The sequence below is a fragment of the Pristis pectinata genome, chromosome 19 (assembly GCF_009764475.1).
Source record: "Pristis pectinata isolate sPriPec2 chromosome 19, sPriPec2.1.pri, whole genome shotgun sequence".
Lineage (NCBI taxonomy): Eukaryota > Metazoa > Chordata > Chondrichthyes > Rhinopristiformes > Pristidae > Pristis > Pristis pectinata.
The window spans coordinates 36,522,861-36,544,027 of NC_067423.1; the positions used below are offsets into that span (position 1 = coordinate 36,522,861).

The following is a 21,167-nucleotide window of genomic DNA, read 5'->3' on the forward strand; positions in this document are numbered from 1 at the left end:
CCATCAAGGGCCTGCAGGAATTTCTCGGTACGGTAAACGTTTATCACCGGTTCATACCATCCGCGGCCCACATCATTCGCCCGTTGTTTGCTCTCCCGTCGGGCGGAAGCAAGGACATTGTTTGGTCAGAGGAGGCTCACACCGCATTCGTCAAAACCAGGCAGGCCTTGGCGTACGCGGTCATGCTGGTGCACCCTCGTATGGACATCCTGGCTGCCCTCACGGTCGACGCCTCCAGCACAGCAGTCGGAGGTGTTCTAAAGCAGCTCATCGAAGGGCGTTGGCAACCGCTGGCGTTCTTCAGCAGACACTTTCAACTACCAGAGCTCAAATATAGCGCCTTCGACTGCGAGCTGTTAGCGTTGTACCTGGCCATCAGACACTTCCGATACTTCTTGGAGGGCAGGCCGTTTACAGCTTTCACCGACCACAAGCCGTTGACCTTCGCTTTCAACAAGGTCTCAGATCCCTGGTCAGCACGGCAACAGCGGCACTTGTACATCTCAGAGTACACCACTGACGTCTGCTATCTGTCCGGGAAAGAGAATTTGGTCACGGATGCACTTTCACGGCCCACCATCCAAGTTTTGTCCCGGGGTGGATTTTGGCGCCTTGGCGGAGGCACAGTAAACAGACATGGAGGTGCCCAGCTATTGCACCGCGGTCTCGGGCCTGCAGCTGCAAGACCTACTGGTAAGCCCTGGTGAGCACACCCTGCTCTGCGATATCTCCACAGGTAAACCCCGCCCCATTGGTCCAGCTGCCTGGCGTCGACGGGTGTTTGATTCCATCCATGGCCTGGCACACCCATCCATCCGGTCTACTGTCCAGCTGGTGTCCGACAAGTTCGTGTGGCATGGCCTGCGTAAACAGGTTTCCGAATGGGCCCGGTCCTGCACACACTGCCAAACCTCGAAAGTACAGCAGCATGTCAAGGTCCCCCTGCAGGACTTTCAACCTACCTGTTGGAGGTTCGACCATATCCATGTCTACCTTGTCGGTCCCCTCCCAGTCTCCTGAGGAGCGCGGTACCTCCTCACGATTGTCAACCACTTTACCCGCTGGCCTGAAGCCATTCCCCTCGCAGACACCTCCACCCAGTCCTGCGCATGGGCCCTTTTGTCAACTTGGATGACCCATTTCGGTGTCCTGGCACATATCACCTCAGACAGGGGAGCTCAATTCACCTTCGGCCTGTGGTCTGCCATCACCGACTTGTGGCGTTCCCAGATCCACCTCACCTCCGCCTATCATCCGTAATCCAATGAGCTGGTGGAGAGGTTCCATCAACACCTGAAGTCGGCACTCATGGCCCGCCTTAAGGGGCCCAACTGGGTGGACGAACTCCCCTGGGTCTTGCTGGGGATACGTACTGCGCCAAAAGAGGACCTGCATACCTCGTCCGCGGAGATGGTCTACGGAACGCCCTTGGCCGTCCCGGACGAGTTCCTACCAGCCCCTCGGGGGCCAGAGGAAGAACCTGCTGCGACACTCAACTGGCCGCACGAGCGGCTTGGAAACCTGGCCCCGATGCCTACCTCACGACACGGACAAGCCCCGACACGTATGCCGACGTCCCTCCGAGACTGTAAGTTTGTCTTTGTCAGGAGGGGCCTGCACCGAACACCGCTGCAGCGGCCATACGAAGGGCCATTCTGGGTCGTCAAGAACAATGGGTCTATATTTGTGCTGGACATTGGGGGGTGTGAGGAGGTTTTTACAATTGACTGGCTGAAGCCGACTCATTTAAACTTGGACCAACCCGTAGTGGTCCAGCGAGCGCGACGCAGGGGCAGGCCACCCAAGTCATAGTTTATTTAATTCTGGTTTTCGTGATGGTATCGTCTGTTCTGCAGGGTGGGAGAGGGAGGAGTTACGTGGCGACTCACCAGTATTGAACCGGCTCCCGAGATCACAAGTATTGTCGGAGGCTCCGACCCAAGATGGCGCGGGGCCCTCCTTCTCCATCGTTGGGCTAGGAAAGCCCGTGCGCGACATCAGCACGGGAACTGTAGCGTGGGAAGATTTCGGGTATTAAAGGCGCACTGCGACCCTGTCCTTCCTTCGACTTCTGGCTCCAAACAACCAACTCATTTCATAGTAGTGTAGCTAGCCGCTACAAGCTATCAAAGACGGTCCCTTCCTTGAATTTCATTAATCGTTAAAATAATACAAGGGATGCAAGTTTCTGAAGGAGCAGAACAGCTGAGCAACTGGTTATGGAGTCGTACATCATTGAAATGGGCTCTCCAGCCCATGGATTCTGTACTGACCATTAATTTACCCATTTACACTAATCCCACATTAATCCCATTTTTATTCTGCCACATCCTCATCAAACTCACCCCCCCCCCCCCACCATCCCCCAGCCAGATTCTACCACTCATCTACTCCCTGGGGGCATTTTACATTAGCCGATTAACCTAACAAACCACAAAACTGCAGGAATGTGCAAATTCCACACAACACCCAAGATCAGGATTGAATCCAGTTCTCTGGTGGTCTGAGATGGCAGCTGTCATAGCTGTGCCACTCTGCTGCCAGATTTCTTGATTTTTGCACAGAATTGAATGCAGGGTGCTTTGTTTCTTTGTATGCAAGCATTAAGCTTATCACATAATTACAAACGCTAAAGCTACTTATGAAAAACTAATGTTTAAGTTCTGTATTAATCTTTGTGTAACATTGTCCAAGGTTAATTGATAGAACTGTTCTTGTGAAATATTGAAGATTTTGAAATTGCAGCTTGCGATTGTAATTTTAATGAGCAGTAAAGAATACTTGTAAAAAACCTGTTGAATGTTTTATTTGAACTATTGCTATTTATAAATAGACAGATTTGAAAAGGCAAAAGATAACCAGTAATTTTACATGATTGTATTATGCAAACAGATTTTTAAACTTCCTACTTGCATTTAAGCAAGATTATCACTTTGGTCTTTTGCAAATTTTCTGGAAGAATTAAAATTTTCAAAGTTTAATCCTGTCACTCAAGGATTCCATGTCTTCATGTTAAAGGCTGAATTTACAAGCTAAGTTTTAAGAATCTTTCAGGCAGCATCATTGGTTTACTCCATTAATTAAATTTATTTTGTGATTCGTAGCTATTTTAGTTTCAAATGGCAAATCAGAAGTTCTGCTTCATTGCTTGTATAAATGACTATATATAGTGGAAAGACATGAAAGAGGTACTGAAAGTTTGAATAATTTTGTTTTGATGTGGGTATTTCAAGTCTATTAGCACACTTAATAAACCATTAAACTCCATTGTGACTGGATTTATTTGTTACCAATCTAAAAGATGACATTCCTGTACTATCTTGCCCTGTTTACTTGCTTTGACTCATGATATCCACATTTCTTGTAGCACTCTTGTAGAAGTCAGGGTTTACTGATTTATAACTGGATTTAGTCACAAGGGGGGAGAAAGAAATCCAGAATTGACTTGGCGGTCAAAAAATCTAGGCAATGTATTTTTGCAGGTCAGTCAGTGGATGCTGCAAGTTGAACCTTTAACTGCTGGGGTTCATTAATAGGAGCTCCTAAGACTTGGTTTCGAAGCTCTTTCCTGCCAGCCTGTGTTACTAAATCCTACAGCTTTGTATTTGGCTTGTAGTAAGAATAACACCTGGGAAATGTAGTGACATTAAAGAGGCAAAAGTGCCAAATTTGCCAACCTGCTGCTGCTGCAAGGCAAAGTGGAATTTATTTGTGAAGTTAGCTGATTTTTCGTTCAGTTGAGTAGCACAAGTGGTGTCAGGAGTAGCTATTCAGTTGTCTCATGCTCTTGAACACTTGTTCAAACTGAGCAACTAATCACTTTGGCACAAACCCTGTAGATAATGACTGTTTTTACATATTGTCAGTTGTCTTGAATGCATGCAGAGAAAGCACTCTTCTTGCTGCAGTTATGTATATGGGTGACCACCGCATTTTGGCCGTTAATGTTACAGAAATTCACCCTCACAAATGCCCAAAAATTTGAGAAATGGATTAAAATTCACTCATGCAGAATTTATGTGAAAAATAAACACTATTTATTTTAACTCACATTTCTTGGCTTACATGCAGATGATTCTGCTTCATGTTCCAGAAAATCATGATATGGAGTGTTTTCTAGGTGACACCAGGGTTGCCGGTAATGTTTGTTCATTTGGGTTTTCCATTTATATATTTTTTCCCCCAATTTTGTGATTCTTTCGGGCATTCATTTTTACAACTATTTGTAACTTTGAGCACAATGTTAAGAAGTATTGCTGTTGAATTGGTTTGTACCAACATCTACAACTATGAATTTTATTTAGGATATCAATCCAGAACTCCTGTCTGCCGGAGCATTTTCCTTTGTTTTTGATCCTTTAGGGTTGTATGCAATTGTGACCCAACGTGACAGTATCGCCAGAAAAATTACAGTACATCAAATATAGGAAATTTGTCCCTTCAGTTTATCTGTCTGCAAGAATACATTGCTTTTTTTTGTAATGAGGGTAGGAATTGGTCATCTGTTACAGTGAATGCAGTCTTGTTTGACCAAGAGATAATGTTAATATTTTTGGTAAGTGATTCTGAACCAGAAAGTTTACTGCACAGCCTGGTGATTGAGGGGCGGGGGCAACTTTGAAATAGATGAAATAACAGGAGATGACTTCAGATACTTATTAAAAACTTCCCTTCTTTAATCATTTTGGTCTGTAAGCTTTGCAATTGGCTTTTTATCCTGGAGTTTTGTTTGGTATGTTTTAAATTGGAATCTGTTTCTCAATAACTAGACTGTATTAAAACATTCAGAACCAAGAAATCAAAATGTTGGAATAATTGAAGGGCGCATTTAATGCAAGCTTAATATGAATAATATAAAAGATGCATACTGTAGATGGCAGGTAATACTAAAATTCAGGACCCTGCATTTTCTTCCAAACTATCAGAAAGCTTTTGAATCTAGGCTGTAAATACTTTCTGGAGAAAAATGAATGACTAGCCAGAGCAGCTGATATAATAAAACATTTGGGGAAAAAGTTATCGCCTTTTGTGTCAGAGGATAATCCATGTTTTCCTTGACTCTTTCAAGGGGGCAGGACCACATTTAAATTCAACAACCTAAATTAAACATGACTTGCCATTGAACTCAATACAGTACTATTCGAAATAGCTTAATGGATTAGTTTTCTATGGAACCTATTAAATACTTGCATTTATTACACCTAGCAGTTGCAGTAAACCCTCTAAAATATTTAATATACAGACAGATCATTTACTATAAAATTGGTAATAAAGCATTGACACACAACAGAACTGGTCTGCAAAATATAACAGCACTGACACTGTGTTATGCTTCAACCTTTACTTCCTCCTCCACCTCTCCACCTCCACACCACTCACCACCACCACCCCCCCCCCCCCCCCCCCCAAAATAAAAACACAACATCTTGGTTCTTTTAGGGAATGAAACTAAACTACATTGGTGGTTAACTTTTCAGAGAAAAACTCTGCAAATAGCTTAGTCACTTCTGAGAGCCCTCTGTTCTAATTATTCAAACCAAATACACAAGTAGCAAACAGCATGCACCAGGAAAAAATTGAAGCTTTTATGACATTCGGTGTGATGATTGTTAGCAGCTATATTTAGCCTGCCATACTGATACATAAAACTTGATATTTGTGCTGTCTGGTTTTGAGGTAATCTGGAGGGAATGGAATATTTTGGGGTCAATCACATTTAGGAAGCATAGTCAAAAAGGAAAAGGTGGGGTTGATTAAAGGATGAGATTAGAACCATAGTGTTAAAATCTTGGCTGATAGATGAGGATGTAGAATCACTTCAGGTGAATTAAGAAGCAGCAAGGAAAATAAGTCACTGGAGAGAATAGCTCATAGTCCACCCAATGGTAGCTGCACTGGTACAAATCCAGAAATGGAGGCGTATAGGGAAAGTACTAGAATGATAGAAGGCAATCTTAATATTGCAGATTGAACAACTCAAATTAGCAAAAGTGGTCTCAAAGATGAAAGGAACAAAGTTCTTTTAGTACAATATTGTAGAACCAACCTTGGAACTAGTTACTTAGATGTGGTCATGAGTAATAAAATGGGATTAATTAATGATACAAGATTCTTCCCCCCCACCAAATTTCATATTTGGTGTGAATGGAAAATATTGATAAGCATCTCTTATCTTAAAAGCAGTTAAAGATGGGCACGCAGTGGCTTAGAAATTAGATCAAAACCCGAAGATAAGCAACAGCAGACACTTGAGACTTCCCAATTCTCAACAAAGATATCGAAAAATAAACATTCTACTAAAGTGATAATATGCCTGTGGCTGACTGAATTTAAAGATGGCATCAAGTTGAAAAGAAAGGTGAAGCTCAGTGGTAGGTCAGCATATGGGTATAAAGATTTAAAGGAAATGAAGGATGACTTGTGAGGGAGGAAAAATTAGGCAAAATGTGCATGAAATAAAAACATTTATATGTAAAAAGGAATAAGTAAAGTAAATGTTGATTCCTTAGAGAATGAAGCTGGAAAAAATATTCAGAAATAAGGAAATGGTTAAAACTTTGAACAGATATTTTGTATCAGTGTTCATGATTAAAGATATTTAAAAACATTCTAATAACAGAAAATTACTGGCAGAAGGAGGAGGGGAAGGATCTCAAAACCATCATTGTAATTAACATTAGGCAAACAAATGGATATGAAGAGTGACAAATTCCCTGATTTTTCTTTTAATTTATATTCCAGAGCCTTGCCAGAGGCAGAGAACCCAGATCCTTGGGCTCTTCTGAAAAGAACCCAAGGATCACTACCAGTACATCCAGACTACTGGATTCTGAAACCCAATCCTTGGGTTCTGAAAAGAGGGCAGTTGATTGGTAAAGACTTCAATTCAAGAAATGAGGGAACAAAGCAAGCTATAGGTGTTTGTCCTAACATTTATCATTGGGAAGATGTTGGAATCCATTATCAACCTACCAGTAGATCATTTAGAAAGTTGGAAAACAACATGGTTGGTTTTAAGTAAATTTTGAAGTGTTATTTATTGTAGTGAGCATAACAGATAAAGGGGAAGCAGTAGATGTAGTTTAATTGAATTTCTAAAAGGCAATCAATAAGGTGCCTCATTCAGAGTTATGGCACAAGGTAGCTCACGATATTGGGAGTAATGCATTGGCACCTATGGAGAATTGGTTAGCAAACAAAAACATCTGTTAAATGACTACATTTTAGGTTGGCAAGCCATAATTAGATACCACAGTGATCATTGCTTGAGCCTTGACTATCTGCATTTTATTTTAATGTTTTGGATGAAGACACAATGTCGACACAGTTTCTAACACTGCAAAGATAGGGAGGGGCACAGTGACAAAGCAGGTAGTGTTGATGTCTCAGCTTCAGGAAACCAGGTTTGATCCTGACCTGGGGTACTCTCTGTGTGGAGTTTGCATGTTATCTTTGTACCTGTTGAGTTTCTGCCAGGTGCTCCAGTTTCTTCCTATATCCCAAAGACATGCTAGTATGTTGGCTACTGTAAATTACCACTTGGTGTATGTAAGTGGCTGGAGAATCAAAGGGGAATTAATGGACATGGAGAGAAATGGGGGAGGTGGGAATGGGATTGGTCTTGCTCTCTTGGGAGCTAGCATGGGCAAATGTCCTCCTGTGTCATAATTGAGGAAAAAAGTTGAAAAGGATAAAGGTTGTAGGGGGGGCACACATTCAGCAATTGACATACAAAGTAGAAATATGTGATTTACACTTAATAGGAAGAATAGAAAAGCAGAATGTTTTTAAATGGGGTGAGAGATTATAATGCTGCAGTGCAGAGGGACTTTTGCTATTTCTGAAGTGTTGGTTAAACCACACTTGGATTAATGGAGGCATATTTGGTTTCCTTGCAAATGAAAGTTAACATGCAGCCACAACAAGTCATTAGGAAGACCAATAGATTATTGGTCTTGGATTGCAAAGGGGGGTTGAGCACAAAAGTCTTGCTGCACCTGTTAATGAGACTTCTTGAATTACTGGATACATTTCTGGTCTCCTTAAGAGGGAGATGCATTGTAGGCAGTTTAGAGAAGGTTCATGAGGTTTAATCAAGACACGAAGGGTTGTCTTTAAAGAGGAATTATTGAGCAAGTTGTGGTGTTCTTCTTGGAATTTAGAACGAGGCAATCTTTTTGAAGTGTGTGTGCTGGACGAGAAGAATTTTGACAGAATTTGATTCTTGGCAGAGTTGGGATGGGGGTATGTATGGGAGGGGTTGGCGGAGAGGAGGGACTTGAATCTAGTAAAAGCTGCTTCTATTTAACACGTGAAGAGGGATTTAGTGAGAGCCACAAATCTTTGGAATTCTCTACCCCAGAGAGCTGTAGAGGCTGAATAATTGAATATATTCAAGGCCAAGACAGTTCTTGGTCCAAAGCGGAGTGAAATGTTGTGGAGAACAGGTGGGAAAGAGGAATTGATATGTGAGCCAAATTGGTCAGGGTCTTGTTCAATGGCAACAGCAGCTCTTTGAATCTGCTGTCTTATTTTTCATTCTTGTGTACACTACTGCACGGGAGAGTTTTAGGGATTTGTGAATGAATATTCAGTAATGCAGATGTTTGTCCTATGCATTAGTCACCATAATTTCAACTGATGTGACACTTAGAATGAATAATTTGAATTGTGTGAATCCAATTGAAGGTAACCTCTGAGTACATGAGTGATAGGAATAAGAGGATGTTTGATACTATGAAATAGTGCATATGACACAAAAATGCATCATTCAACCTGACTGTACCAAGCTGGTAGCATTTACTCTGCAGAAGTACCCTCCCATTCTTCACCTTACCTAGTCAATGAATCCTGCTTTCCTTTCTGCCTTGTACTTACCCAGTTTACTCTCTCAATTAGTTTGGTTCACCTGCTAATAACAAGTTGCCTATTCTGCTTGTGAGTTCTACCTCTCCCCAATCTAAATAAGATTCTGAATTCTTCACAGGGTTCACTTTATACATCCAGTAATTATAGTTTATATTTTCTTCCTGTCTTCCAGCAGGAGTCACTGAATAACAGATGGAAGCCTTCTGAAACATTTTCTTTCTTTCTTACTTCCCCAACAACCCAGTTGTTTTATATACAGTTTCCCTTGAGATTCTGTGACAACAAAAATATTGATTTGAATCTGGAACCTTCAAATCAGTGTTATTTCATGAATCGTGCTGACAGTATGGTATCCTTCCCAGACAAGTCTTCAGGGGAGCTCCTATGTACTCAATCTCACAGATGTGCTTGAGTCCTAAAAGGGTACAATTGGGTTTATAATCTTTTAAAATCCAAGACCAATAGGTACCTTTTACAAAAGTCGTGTGTGTAGAAGGAGGAGGAAACATGAGTACCTTGAGCCATGTGATTTGTGAACAGTTTGATTTGCAAACACAATGGAGTATCTTCAGCAAAGAAACTATACCAAATGGTGAAATAAAAGAGCTAAATCAGGAACATCCTACTTCATTGGAGGAATGGCAGCATAATAGTTAAGCTACTTTATCCAGATGCTGGACCATTCATCTGGAGATACTTGAATCTTACTGTGGCAAGTATTCAAAACCTGGAATGGAAAACTAATAGTTAATGGGGCTGTATGAAACTACTGGCTTGTCATAAACCATCTGATTCATGAATAACCTTTAATGAAGGAAATCTGCCATTCTCCTTGGTTTGGCCAAAATGTGCACATTGATCCACAGAAATGTGGTAGATTTCTTGCTACACTCTTTAGTGTAGAAATAAAGTAGTTCTACCACTGTCAAAATATGGAATTCATTTGTCACTCGAATACAGGTCTTGGCTGCACTTGCAGAGCTTCCATCTCCTTTCTATCCACCTTAACATTTTTAAGGTTATGAAAGGGTGTAATCAGATGACCCTATTTTATTGGAGGAAAGAGGTCCGGCTATTTGGTGATGGGTATATCCTCTTATTTCTTGTATCATTCTAGCTGTTCTTTGTGCACATTCTCCAGTGCTTCTGTTCTTTTAAAAAAAAATATAGATTTCATACACAAAGTCTACCTAATGTTCTTTGCATGTTTGGCTTTAATTACTGTTTCATTTGCCTTAATGATGAGGAAAATCATTTTTTTTTAATTACCTTGTATGTCATTGTAGCTTGGCTGCCCTTAATTAAATTGGATTTTCTTATTTTTTCTTCATTCAGCATCTGCTTGTTTATTTTTAGCACAATATCTGAAAAACAACAAAGTGGACTGCATTTGATTAGACAATGTCCAGTTTGCAGCAAGGTTACTGGCCAGACTGGTCTGCATGGTCAGAAGTGGTGCTTCTCTTTGACCTATTAGAAACCCACAGAATAAGAAATTGAGAGAAAAGATTTGTTAAAATTTGACACGAGTTGTGCTACAGCAATTCTCAAAGGAATGTGGCAACATTTTTTTTCAATTTCTGGGTTCCGTTTGATTGGCAGCATTAACCATTATTGTATTGTTAAAAGTCTACTTGGCACTGTCAATGATAAGACTTTTACTTTGTGACTATTTTAAATAGTCAATTGATTTGCAAGTGCAGCAACCTCCTGAAAAGAAGCATGAGAAGTGCTATTTTCACAGTGCAGGCACATTAAGCAGCGACCGGTGGGAATCTCCAGTTCATAGTTTTTGTTGCAAGTTTCTGATCAGTTTCCATATTACTCATAATATTCAATTATTCCTATACAGGTTTTTAATTAAGCTTAAAGAAAATATAGGAACCAGATGTGTGTTACTGCCAAAGAGTTATAGCATCTTGGATACAATAAAAATTTTATTTGTATACTTCTTAGACACTTGCCTGTTATTGGAACTGGAGCCTGATTAGGATAGCAAATAGTTTAATGATTTGGCATACAAATTCTGGATTTAAATGCCAAAGAGTTAACACAGAACTGAGTGAAGGAATTGTATCAATTCTCATGCCGTCATATCTGCACTTGTCCAACTGCCTTGAAGCTCAATTTTGTTATTTTTTATATTGAAAGAAAGACATTGCTTGCATCGTGGACTCGCATTTGAAATCAAATTAGCTTCCCCTGTTCACCATTGCACAAAGCACCTTCTTGACTTGATTTTTGTTTGAATAAATTGAATAATTTTGTTATTCTGTTTGTAAGATGTGGAGGGAAGAGAGCTGCAAAGCATGTATGATAGTACTACTAAATAAGGTGTAGATTTGAGGAAAAGATTTTTTTAATCAATATGAAGTTCAGAATTGGTGCCAAATTGCAATCCATGCTTCTTTTCAGGGGTTGCTGCATTTGCAAATCAATTGAATTTTCAAGTGGAGGTTGAAACGAGTTTAAAATCAGCAGTTTTTTTTTTACTGTTTTACTGAAGCCGCACTTTATCATGTTCAGTTTTGGTCACCCTCTTATAAGAAAGAGGTTAGTAAACTGGAAAGTGCAGAAAAGATTTACAAGGATGCTGCCAGGACATGGGTGACTGAGTTACAAGGAGAAGTTGGATAGACTAGGACTTCATTCCTTGGAGCGTAGGAAACTGAGAGGTGATCTTATAGAGGTGTATAAAATTATGAGGGGCATAGATAGGGTCAACGCACTCAATCTTTTTCCCAGAGTTGGGGAATCAAGAATCAGAGGACGTAAGTTAAAAGGTGAGAGGGGAAAGATGTAATAGGAACTTGAGGGATAACATTTTTACACACAGGGTGGTATCTCTTTGGAAATAGCTGCCAGAGGAAGTGGGTGAGGCAGGTTCAATAACAACCTTCAAAAGACAGTTGGACAGGTTTTTGGATTGGAAAGGTTTAGAACATGATAGGCCAAATGCTGGTAAATGGGATTCGCTTGGATGGGGCATCTTGGTCAGCATGGACCAGTTGGGCCAAAGGGCCTGTTTCCATGCTGTATGACTCTAATGACCTATTGTGGAGCTACCAAGATGTAAAGTACAAAAATGCCTAAGCCTTTCTGCCAGAAGCATTTTATCTTTTGAGACCCTGCTACTGCTCAAGGCATTGCTGATCAGCTCAGGAACAATCTGGGCCTGCAAGATCAGCCTTCCAGATTCTGCCAAGACTGACTTAAGGGAATGCTGTCAGAAAAGTCCTGATTGGCAAAACCAATTGACAATTTTATTTTGAATGATACTTGATGTGAATGTATTATTTTAATACTGGTAGCAAAATATCCTGCATGACAGAGTAGAATTGATAGATACAGTGACATGCAAAAGTTTGGGCACCCCTGGTCAAAATTTCTGTTACTGTGAATAGCTAAGCGAGTAAAAGATGACCTGATTTCCAAAAAGCATAAAGTTAAAGATGACACATTTCTTTCATATTTTAAGCAAGATTACTTTTTTATTTCCATCTTTTATAGTTTCAATATAACAAAAAAGGAAAAGGGCCCGAAACAAAAGTTAGGGCACTCTGCATGGTCAGTACTTTGTAACACCCCCTTTGCCAAGTATCACAGCTTGTAAACGCTTTCTGCAGCCAGCTAAAAGTCTTTCAATTCTTGTTTGGGGGATTTTCGCCCATTCTTCCTTGCAAAAGGCTTCTAGTTCTGTGAGATTCTTGGGCCGTCTTGCATGCACTGCTCTTTTGAGGTCTATCCACAGATTTTCGATGATGTTTAGGTCGGGGGACTGTGAGGGCCACGGCAAAACCTTCAGTTTGTGCCTCTTGTGGTAGTCCATTGTGGATTTTGAGGTGTGTTTAGCATCGTTATCCTGTTGTAGAAGCCATCCTCTTTTCATCTTCAGCTTTTTTACAGACGGTGTGATGTTTGCTTCCAGGATTTTCTGGTATTTAATTGAATTCATTCTTCCCTTTACCAGTGAAATGTTCCCCGTGCCACTGGCTGCAACACAAGCCCAAGGCATGATCAATCCACCCCCAACACCTCTGTTAACAACTTAACAGTTGGAGAGGGGTTCTTTTCATGAAAGTCTGCACCCTTTTTTCTCCAAACATACCTTTGCTCATTGCGGCCAAAAAGTTCTATTTTAACTTCAGTCCACAGGACTTGTTTCCAAAATGCATCAGGCTTGTTTAGATGTTCCTTTGCAAACTTCTGACGCTGAATCTTGTGATGAGGATGCAGGAACAGTTTTCTTCTGATGAGTCTTCCATGAAGGTGTCACTGCACAGTGGAACAGTGCACCACCACTCCAGAGTCTGCTAAATCTTCCTGAAGGTCTTTTGCAGTCAAACAGGGGTTTTGATTTGCCTTTCTAGCAATCCTACGAGCAGCTCTCTCAGTTTTCTTGGTCTTCCAGACCTCAACTTGAACTCCACCATTCCTGTTAACTGCCATTTCTTAATTACATTACAAACTGAGGAAACGGCTACCTGAAAATGCTTTGCTATCTTCTTATAGCCTTCTGCTTTGTGGGCATCATTTGTTTTAATTTTCAGTGCTAGGCAGCTGCTTAGAGGAACCCATGGCTGCTGATTGTTGGGACAATGTTTGAGGAGTCAGGGTATTTATAAAACTTTGAAATTTGTATCACCTGGCCTTTCCTAACGATGACTATGAACAAGCCATAGCCCTAACAAGCTAATGAAGGTCTGAGGCCTTGGCAAAAGTTATCTGAGAGCTCAAATCTCTTGGGGTGCCCAAACTTTTGCATGGTGCTCCTTTCCTTTTTTCACTCTAAAATTGTACGAAACAAAAATAATACATTAATCTTGCTTAAAGTGTTGAAAAGAATGTTTCATCTTTAACTTTATGACTTTTGGAGATCAGTTCATCTTCTACTCACTTAACTATTCACAGTAACAGAAATTTTGACCAGGGGTGCCCAAACTTTTGCATGCCACTGTATTTATAAAGGTGACCCCTTTAGAGGGGGGTTGTATTCCCAGAAGTCCATACCATGATTTTCCATGATCTGAAACTCTGTTTCCCATTGAATTCCATATTATAAGTGGAGATGTGTTCCTATAGGATGCTTTTTCTCCCAACAGTAATGATGAATACCACAGTTGGGTTTTGATTTATGAATTCCGCAAGGGTGAATTTCCGGAACCTGAATGGTTAAATGGTTGGGGGGGGTGGGGGTCGCATATATTGACTTTCAGTTGTTCTGCAGGGCAACCGGAACACGGTCTGAGACTTGGTGACTGATAGCACCTTACCTGTCCCTGAGCTCCACTGCTGGACTCTGCAGGGAACCCAATGGAAGGGAGGGCCAAGTTTTGCTGTGATTCTCCAGCATCTCATTGAGTAGTTGACTTCCCAGTGGTTGGTCAGACTTGATGTACAATTACAGATAATGTTGACAGGGAGGCAAAGCATAAGTAGTCTGTGAATTGTTCGCAGTTTAATTACCTTTTTTCAGAATGAATTTAAAATTCCAATTAAGGTGGCAGTGACTCCCGAGCAGGATGCTGGGTCCCACAAAATTGGTCCAGTGCAGTTACAGGGAAGGATAATGTGTTGGACAACTTGAGTGAATCATATTGACCCTGGAGACTAGCCAGAACTAATGTCTGAAAAATAAGCTGCCTAAAGTGTGACATTCACAGGGCTTAAGTTTCCATTCCAGAATTTTAAAGGAAGTTATGAATATATTAGATGCCCCAACTAAAACTGCCTTTTGTGCACATTTAGATTGGAAAGCTACTTGTATCACTTCTATTTTTTTTAAAAAAAGATCAGAAACTATTAGCTTAATATCTCTTGTCAATAAATTGCTTATTTGTATAATTTATTTTTGGAGATGGGGCAACACAGGAAAGACTGACATTTGTTATCCACCCCTAATTATCACTGGGACAAACGTTGTGAACTGCCAATTTGAATTGCTGGAATCCTTCCAATGAAAGTACACTCTGTTTTGTAGAGTGGGAACTTAACGAATTTGGATCGGGTGATGAGGGGATCGTGCTATATTTTTATGAGGACAGTGTGCTACATAAGGGGAAACTACAAGTGTAGATTTCCCATGTGCCTGCTGCCCTTGTCCTTGCGCCATCAGTATGCGAGATGCTATTGAAATGGCCTGGGTAAGCAACTACAGTGCATTTTGCAAAGAATGTCTACGGTGTACATGGGTATTGGATGGAATGGAATGTTTTGGATGATAGTTGAGGTACCAATCAAGCAGGCTGTTTTGCTGTGGTTGGTGTCATGTTTCTTGAATATCGTTGATACTGCTCTCATTCAGGCAAGTGGAAAGTGCTCCATCACATTCCTGACTTGTGCCTCACGGACGACCACCTCTTGTGATGACTTGCTCGCTGCTGGCTACCCAGCCTATGATCTGCCCTTGTAGCGACATCTATATGGATGATGTAGATGCATTTCTGGTCAAAGTGATTCCCAGGATGTTGATGGTGCAGGAATCAGTTATGGTAATGCCATTGAATATCAAAGCGAGATACTTGGTTTTGTTTGGTGTGCAATGCCCTATTCTTGTTAGATCTGAAATTGACTTTGAACACTACCCTGATGATCAGGCTCATCTGACAAGTTCAGAATTTCGGCATGTTCTGTCACGCTCTCAAATGAGTCTGATCACTTTTATTTGTACTTCGAAGATAAAACTGAAGCAGCAGATAGGTACTCATGAATGTAATTTATTTCCACGACCGGAAGGCATTTAATAGTCTCATGCAAGAGACCAAGTTGATTAAAGTTGAGTGGCATGGAATTAAAGGCAGATTGTCAGCTACCATTGTAAGTGGTGCATATCAAAGTACCAAATTAGGTATTCAGCAAATAAAATCATGGCAAATGGATTTTGAAGCTCTCAAATGTTTTTGCACTTGGGAACTAAAAGGTTATAACAGGGTACTGTCTGAATAATCAACAGCAGAAGTCCAGAGAGTCTTGGGAATCTTTTTATTAGTTATTAAATAGTAATGAAAAGGTACGGATAATTAAATGTGGGAGAGTGAAGGGCACAGGTGGAACAATGTAGATATACTAAGATCTGGTAAGTTCACATCTAGAGTCTTGTGAAGTGATGTACTAAACCTCTACCAAGGTAGCATCTGTGGAGAAAGAAACAGATAACATTTCAGATGTAATAAAGTTTAAATCCCAAGACACGGGATGGAAAAGGGATAAAAAAAATAAACAGTACTTGGGGGTAGAATATAGGAGTCATTAAATGATTCAGAGATTAATGATGCAAGACAGGCAATCAGACTGGGATAAATGTAAAAGCGAGCTAGGGGCCATTGCTGGAAATGCATGTCTGGCAGTACTTACGAAGTGAGAAAAAACTTGATTAACTTCACTAATCATGTATATCTTGGGTTTCATCAAAACATCAGGAAAGCTGCTTCAGAAGATTAGATGCAGTTCCTTGATTTCCATGAGAATAGTGTTGAGTCGAGAATCGAAAAGCATCTGGAACTTAAGGTTTGTGCTAATGAACTGCGTGCACTTAAATGAAAGTGTTCAGCAAAATAACTTGACCAACTTGCACATGCCTATGCCAGGAGTAATGAAACCCACATGAAATGGTGATTTAGATCCCTGCCATTTAAATATTCTCATGAAAGATACATTCTTCTCCTTCATCACCTTCTTTCTGCAGATATTTTGCCAGTGATGTCTGAACATGGTCAGTAATTTTGGCAGTTCTCTGCCTTTTATATATGTTGATACAAGCTTTTATAACTTATCGTGGGAATTGGCCAGTAAGATGAAATACCCCCAGGATAGAATTTTATTATCAATTATGAAGAGAGGTTGATATTTTAGATTGCACAAAGAGCAATGAGACAAACTAGGTCACTTCCATATACTATCCAAATTCCATCCAGAAGCACGAAAGGAATAAATGCTGGAAATCTGTAGCATGCAGGCAGAATCTATTGAGAAAGAAACAGTTTTGGATCAGTGACCTTTCATCAGATGAGTAAAACTTGACTTTTCAGGGACTAAATGTACTTTCTGATATAGCATTTTAATTCATGGAGGTTGTATTATAAGCAAGGAAATTGTATTATAAGCAAGGAAATTGAAAGACTGCAATATGCTGTTTGTATTGACCACTCAGTATTGATGTTTCTTTTCTGCATAGGCAGTGGCTCTAAATCATGTTTACCATGAACCCAGGTTCTATTTTTTCAGCTCACCCTCCCCACCATCACCACCACCCCTACTATATTCTTAAGAAATGGTAGTCTACTTCAAAAGATAAACCATATGGTGGATCTTGTGTGGGGGTAGAAATCTCTGAAACGTGACTTTTTAATCAAACTTTCTCCTGTTCTAGGCATGTAAATCATTTGAACATTGACTCTGTCCTACTGATTTGCAATTTGAAGAACCTCTCAAAGTTGACCTCGGTTGGAATAGCCACATTTTCAAGTCTGCCTGGTTTTTCTTATTCTAGTCAGCAACTTAATGAATATGCAGTGTACCTTAGATGTAGTCTGACTATTTCATTTGTGTGGAGCTTAAAATTGCACGGAGTACTTTTGCTCATCTTGGTGCCACTTTGTATTGATTCCCAGGTTTGAATTTTGTGTATTAGATATTATTGAGTGGAACCCATTTTCTAACAGGCTTACAATTCCTTTGAAGTTGCTCTGGGAAGTTTACTGCCCGTGGCATTAGGGCAATTTTTCCAGAAACCCACATTGGCTGTTCAGCTCAGCTTAGTATAGTCCCATCGAGAGAGGTATCCCAGGGAAGGGGGAAATAGAGAATTACGTTTTGTATTGTAGATTTGATGACCTTGCACTCTATTAAAAATACTGCTTTCTCTTCAAAGTATCAGCAGCACCTTAATGGATATGGACAGTACTATCTCCAGTGGACGCTCTACTCCAGCGCTGATAAATGGTCATGGAAGCACTACTTCAGGAAAGAATATCACTTACAACTGCTGTTGGGACCAATGCCAGACCAGTTTCTGCTCCAGTCCAGATTTGGCAGATCACATCCGTTCAATTCATGTGGATGGGCAACGCGGAGGGGTCTGTTTTTCTCTTTATTCCTATGCATTTGGATAGCTAAGTACCAAAATGTAATTCAGTTTTTTGTAAGGTTCAGTGGTGGCTGCTTAAAATTTTATTTTCAAAGTCGGTTACTTGCCAACTATGTTCTTCTGTATAAATTGCTTGATCCCAGTTTGGATTTGTTTTTGAAGAACCTGTTTTTACTGATTATAGGTTTGTCATTTTATCTCTGATTTGATATTTTGTATTTGCTGCCAATGAAATGTTGGCTAAGTTCATTTTTTGGGTTTACAGGTATTAAGTGATTGATTAAGACGTTGACTTTGCTGCGACTAACTTCTCTCTCCTCCCCCCCCACCCCCTCTCATAGCATGTCTTTTAAGGTTCTGCAGCCATGTATCATGGAGCTTGTGAGCAGCATGCTCTATGGGTGATGTGTAATTTCCCTGTAAGAATATCAGATCATTAATCAATCTGGAAGATTGAACTTCAAGTAATCGTTCACATGCTTCCTTCATTTAACTTCCAAATTTCATGCATCAGTTTCCTCCTGTTAAAGTCTGTATACATGTCATTGGTGGTCCACTGAGCTACTCGATGTCCACGTGTGGTTTGATCTGTTTATATATCTATTCTCCCTGTACTGTACAGGACTTCTAAATTTTTGTCCTCCCTTTCCATCTCATTTTCTGAATGCAGTTGCCCACATGGAAAACACGTTTTAAAACAGAGAAAGGATCTGATTTCCTTTTTAATTGTGCTGAGTTTGGAGGGTGAAGTTGACTATCTGCTACATGGTACACTGTTAAAAGTCCTTATGGAACACATGCTGAAACAATGCTTAACTGTGTTTCATCAGAACTGAAGTGGATTTGGTACTGTTCTTCAAATATTTAGAATAGTAATTAAAAGTTGGTACAACACTGAATTATTTTAATAAGCAACTGGTTCATACTCTAACTCTCCAATGTAATGTTGCAGCATTTCTGATTTGTGTTCAATATTGCATGCTATTGAACACTTAGTTTAAATTATTGTGGTTATACTTTGATAATCATGCAAATGTCACTTTTTAATCATGGTTGATATCAATTAACAGCATTTGGTGTTTTTTGCAATATGCCCATCCTACATGCTATCTTTCCATAACCTGTTCTTGAAATGTCTCTGTTTTTTCTGTTTCCTGGACTAGTTTCTATCTAGTTACTTGCCTGATTGCAGTCTTTCAGTAGTAGCTGCCCACACAGACCAGCGTAACTGCCAAATGTTCCGTGAAGATTCAGTAACCCTAATCAAGATGTTTTACCAATTAGTATTAAAAATATTGTGTTAGTTTGAAATTTTCCTCCTTCCCTGGAATATCTCTTGATATGCCTGCACAGATCTAAGCTGCTTGAGTATTAGGGACATACAACCAGGCAAGCAATGTGTTTACATTGTACTTCATGAATTGTCCCGTATAGGTGGTGAAAAGCTTTTTGAAGAGTCAGATGGCAAGTCATTCACCACAGGGCACCCAGCCTTAATCCTTTTGTAGGTATGGCGTTTAGAGGTTACTTGGCTTCTGGATCCGTGGGGCTGATGCAGACAATGGCATAATGATTCTCGTGGAAGAATGTTTGCATTGTAGCTACAAGCACTTCACATCGCTGCAGGCAAAGTGAATAGCTTAGCTGTACCACTTATTACTTGGGACACACTATCTTGAATTATCTGGCAGTTGTGTTGTAAATGCTTTCCCTCAAAAACAATAACTAGTTTTTGAATTTAAAAATAGGTAAAGAGGGATAGATACATTTTCTGATGGCCAAGGCAAAGTTAAATTTAACTAATATTATTTATGATTTGTCTTCAGTTTTTTTTTTAAATCTTTGGGTAAATAGACATAATTTCTGCTGGGATGGATTGTTTGGTTCCGTTCACTTAAAATTGGCACAAGTGGTGTTAATAGGAAAAACCGAAGGCATAATCATTTAAATAGTGTTCAATTGGGAAGTGTTGATGTACAAATAGTGTCTTTGTGTGTCAGTCAATGAATACAAACATTCGAATTCAGCAAGCAGTTAAGAACGCAAATAGTATATTGACCTTCATGGCAAGAGATTTGTGTACGGGAGCAGAGATGTATTGCTCCAATTAATCAGGCTTGTTGAGACCCAACTTCCTCACCTAAGAAAGGATACACATGTCTTGGAGGTAAAGAAGTAATGGTGGGACTACCATATGATGAAAGATTAAGTTGATGAGGTTTGCCTTTGCTGGAGCTCGGAAGAATGAGGGGAGGATCTAATTGAAACGTACAAAATTCCGGCAGGGTTAGACATACTGAATGAGAGGAGGATGTTTTCCCTCAGCTGGGGTGCTGAGAACGAGAGTTGATGGTCTCAGGATATGTGGGGGAAGAAAAACGACAGGGACTGGTATGAGGATAAATTTCTTTGCTCATATGGTGGTGAACCTGCAGAACTTGCTACCACAGGGCTGTGGAGGCAAAGTGAATATATTTGAGGAGGTAGAAAAATCTCCAGACGAAAGGCATCAAGGGGTATTGGGGAAGCAGATATATTACAGAGATCAGCCATGACATTGAATTTTGGAGTAGGCTCAAAAAGCCTATTATTGTTTTGACTGTAAATTGAAATCCTCTTTTGGATATTACATTCTTTAGTGTGTGTGTTTTGGCAAAATACAGCAGTCCTTGTGGAAGCAGAATGTATTGGTGGACAAGTAAACCTTGAGTGAGGGGAAAATAAAACTTGAAGGTTGCAAAAGTCTGGTCTAAAATCAGTCATATGATCGTTTAGGTGTTTAATTATTAGGCCTTAATGATAGTTTAAGCATGATTACAATTGTACAAGTAGCCTTTCAGATTGAACAATTATCCTGTGGTAATTGGTGCCAGATGGACCAGCAGATTTTCTGGACTATTGGATATTACTCCTTTAAATGCAGTTTTATTTCACCCTTTGTACATGTTACACAGTAATATAAATTTTCCCGTTAACACATTAAGTTTAAAGGAAGTGGGAAATATACAAGCACTTTTGGTCCCAGCTCCCACCGAATACTCAGCCGAACGTCCAGACGCACAGCTCATGACGCCAGGCCATCAGGATTTCTGAACAGTTGGATGCTAGACGATTGGAGTTTCTTTGTAATTGGGTTTATCCTCAAATGTATGCTGAGAAACTGATCAATTTTGTTGCTGGTGTGATACTAGTTTGGGAGACAGAGGAGAGAAGT

General features: G+C 40.2%; 1 protein-coding gene across 3 annotated transcripts in view; it reads left to right on the forward strand.

Annotated features, from left to right (window-relative positions):
* The window catches only part of aebp2 (AE binding protein 2), an 83,240-nt gene that overhangs the window by 14,488 nt on the left and 47,585 nt on the right, over window positions 1-21,167 (forward strand). For all 3 annotated transcript variants that reach the window (XR_007957817.1, XM_052033803.1, XM_052033804.1), the window contains exon 2: window positions 17,738-17,942. Coding sequence is in view for 2 of the 3 variants with exons in the window: in XM_052033803.1 (XP_051889763.1) it covers window positions 17,738-17,942 (205 nt within the window). In the remaining variant the exon portion in view is untranslated. The remainder of the gene's footprint in view (window positions 1-17,737; window positions 17,943-21,167) is intronic.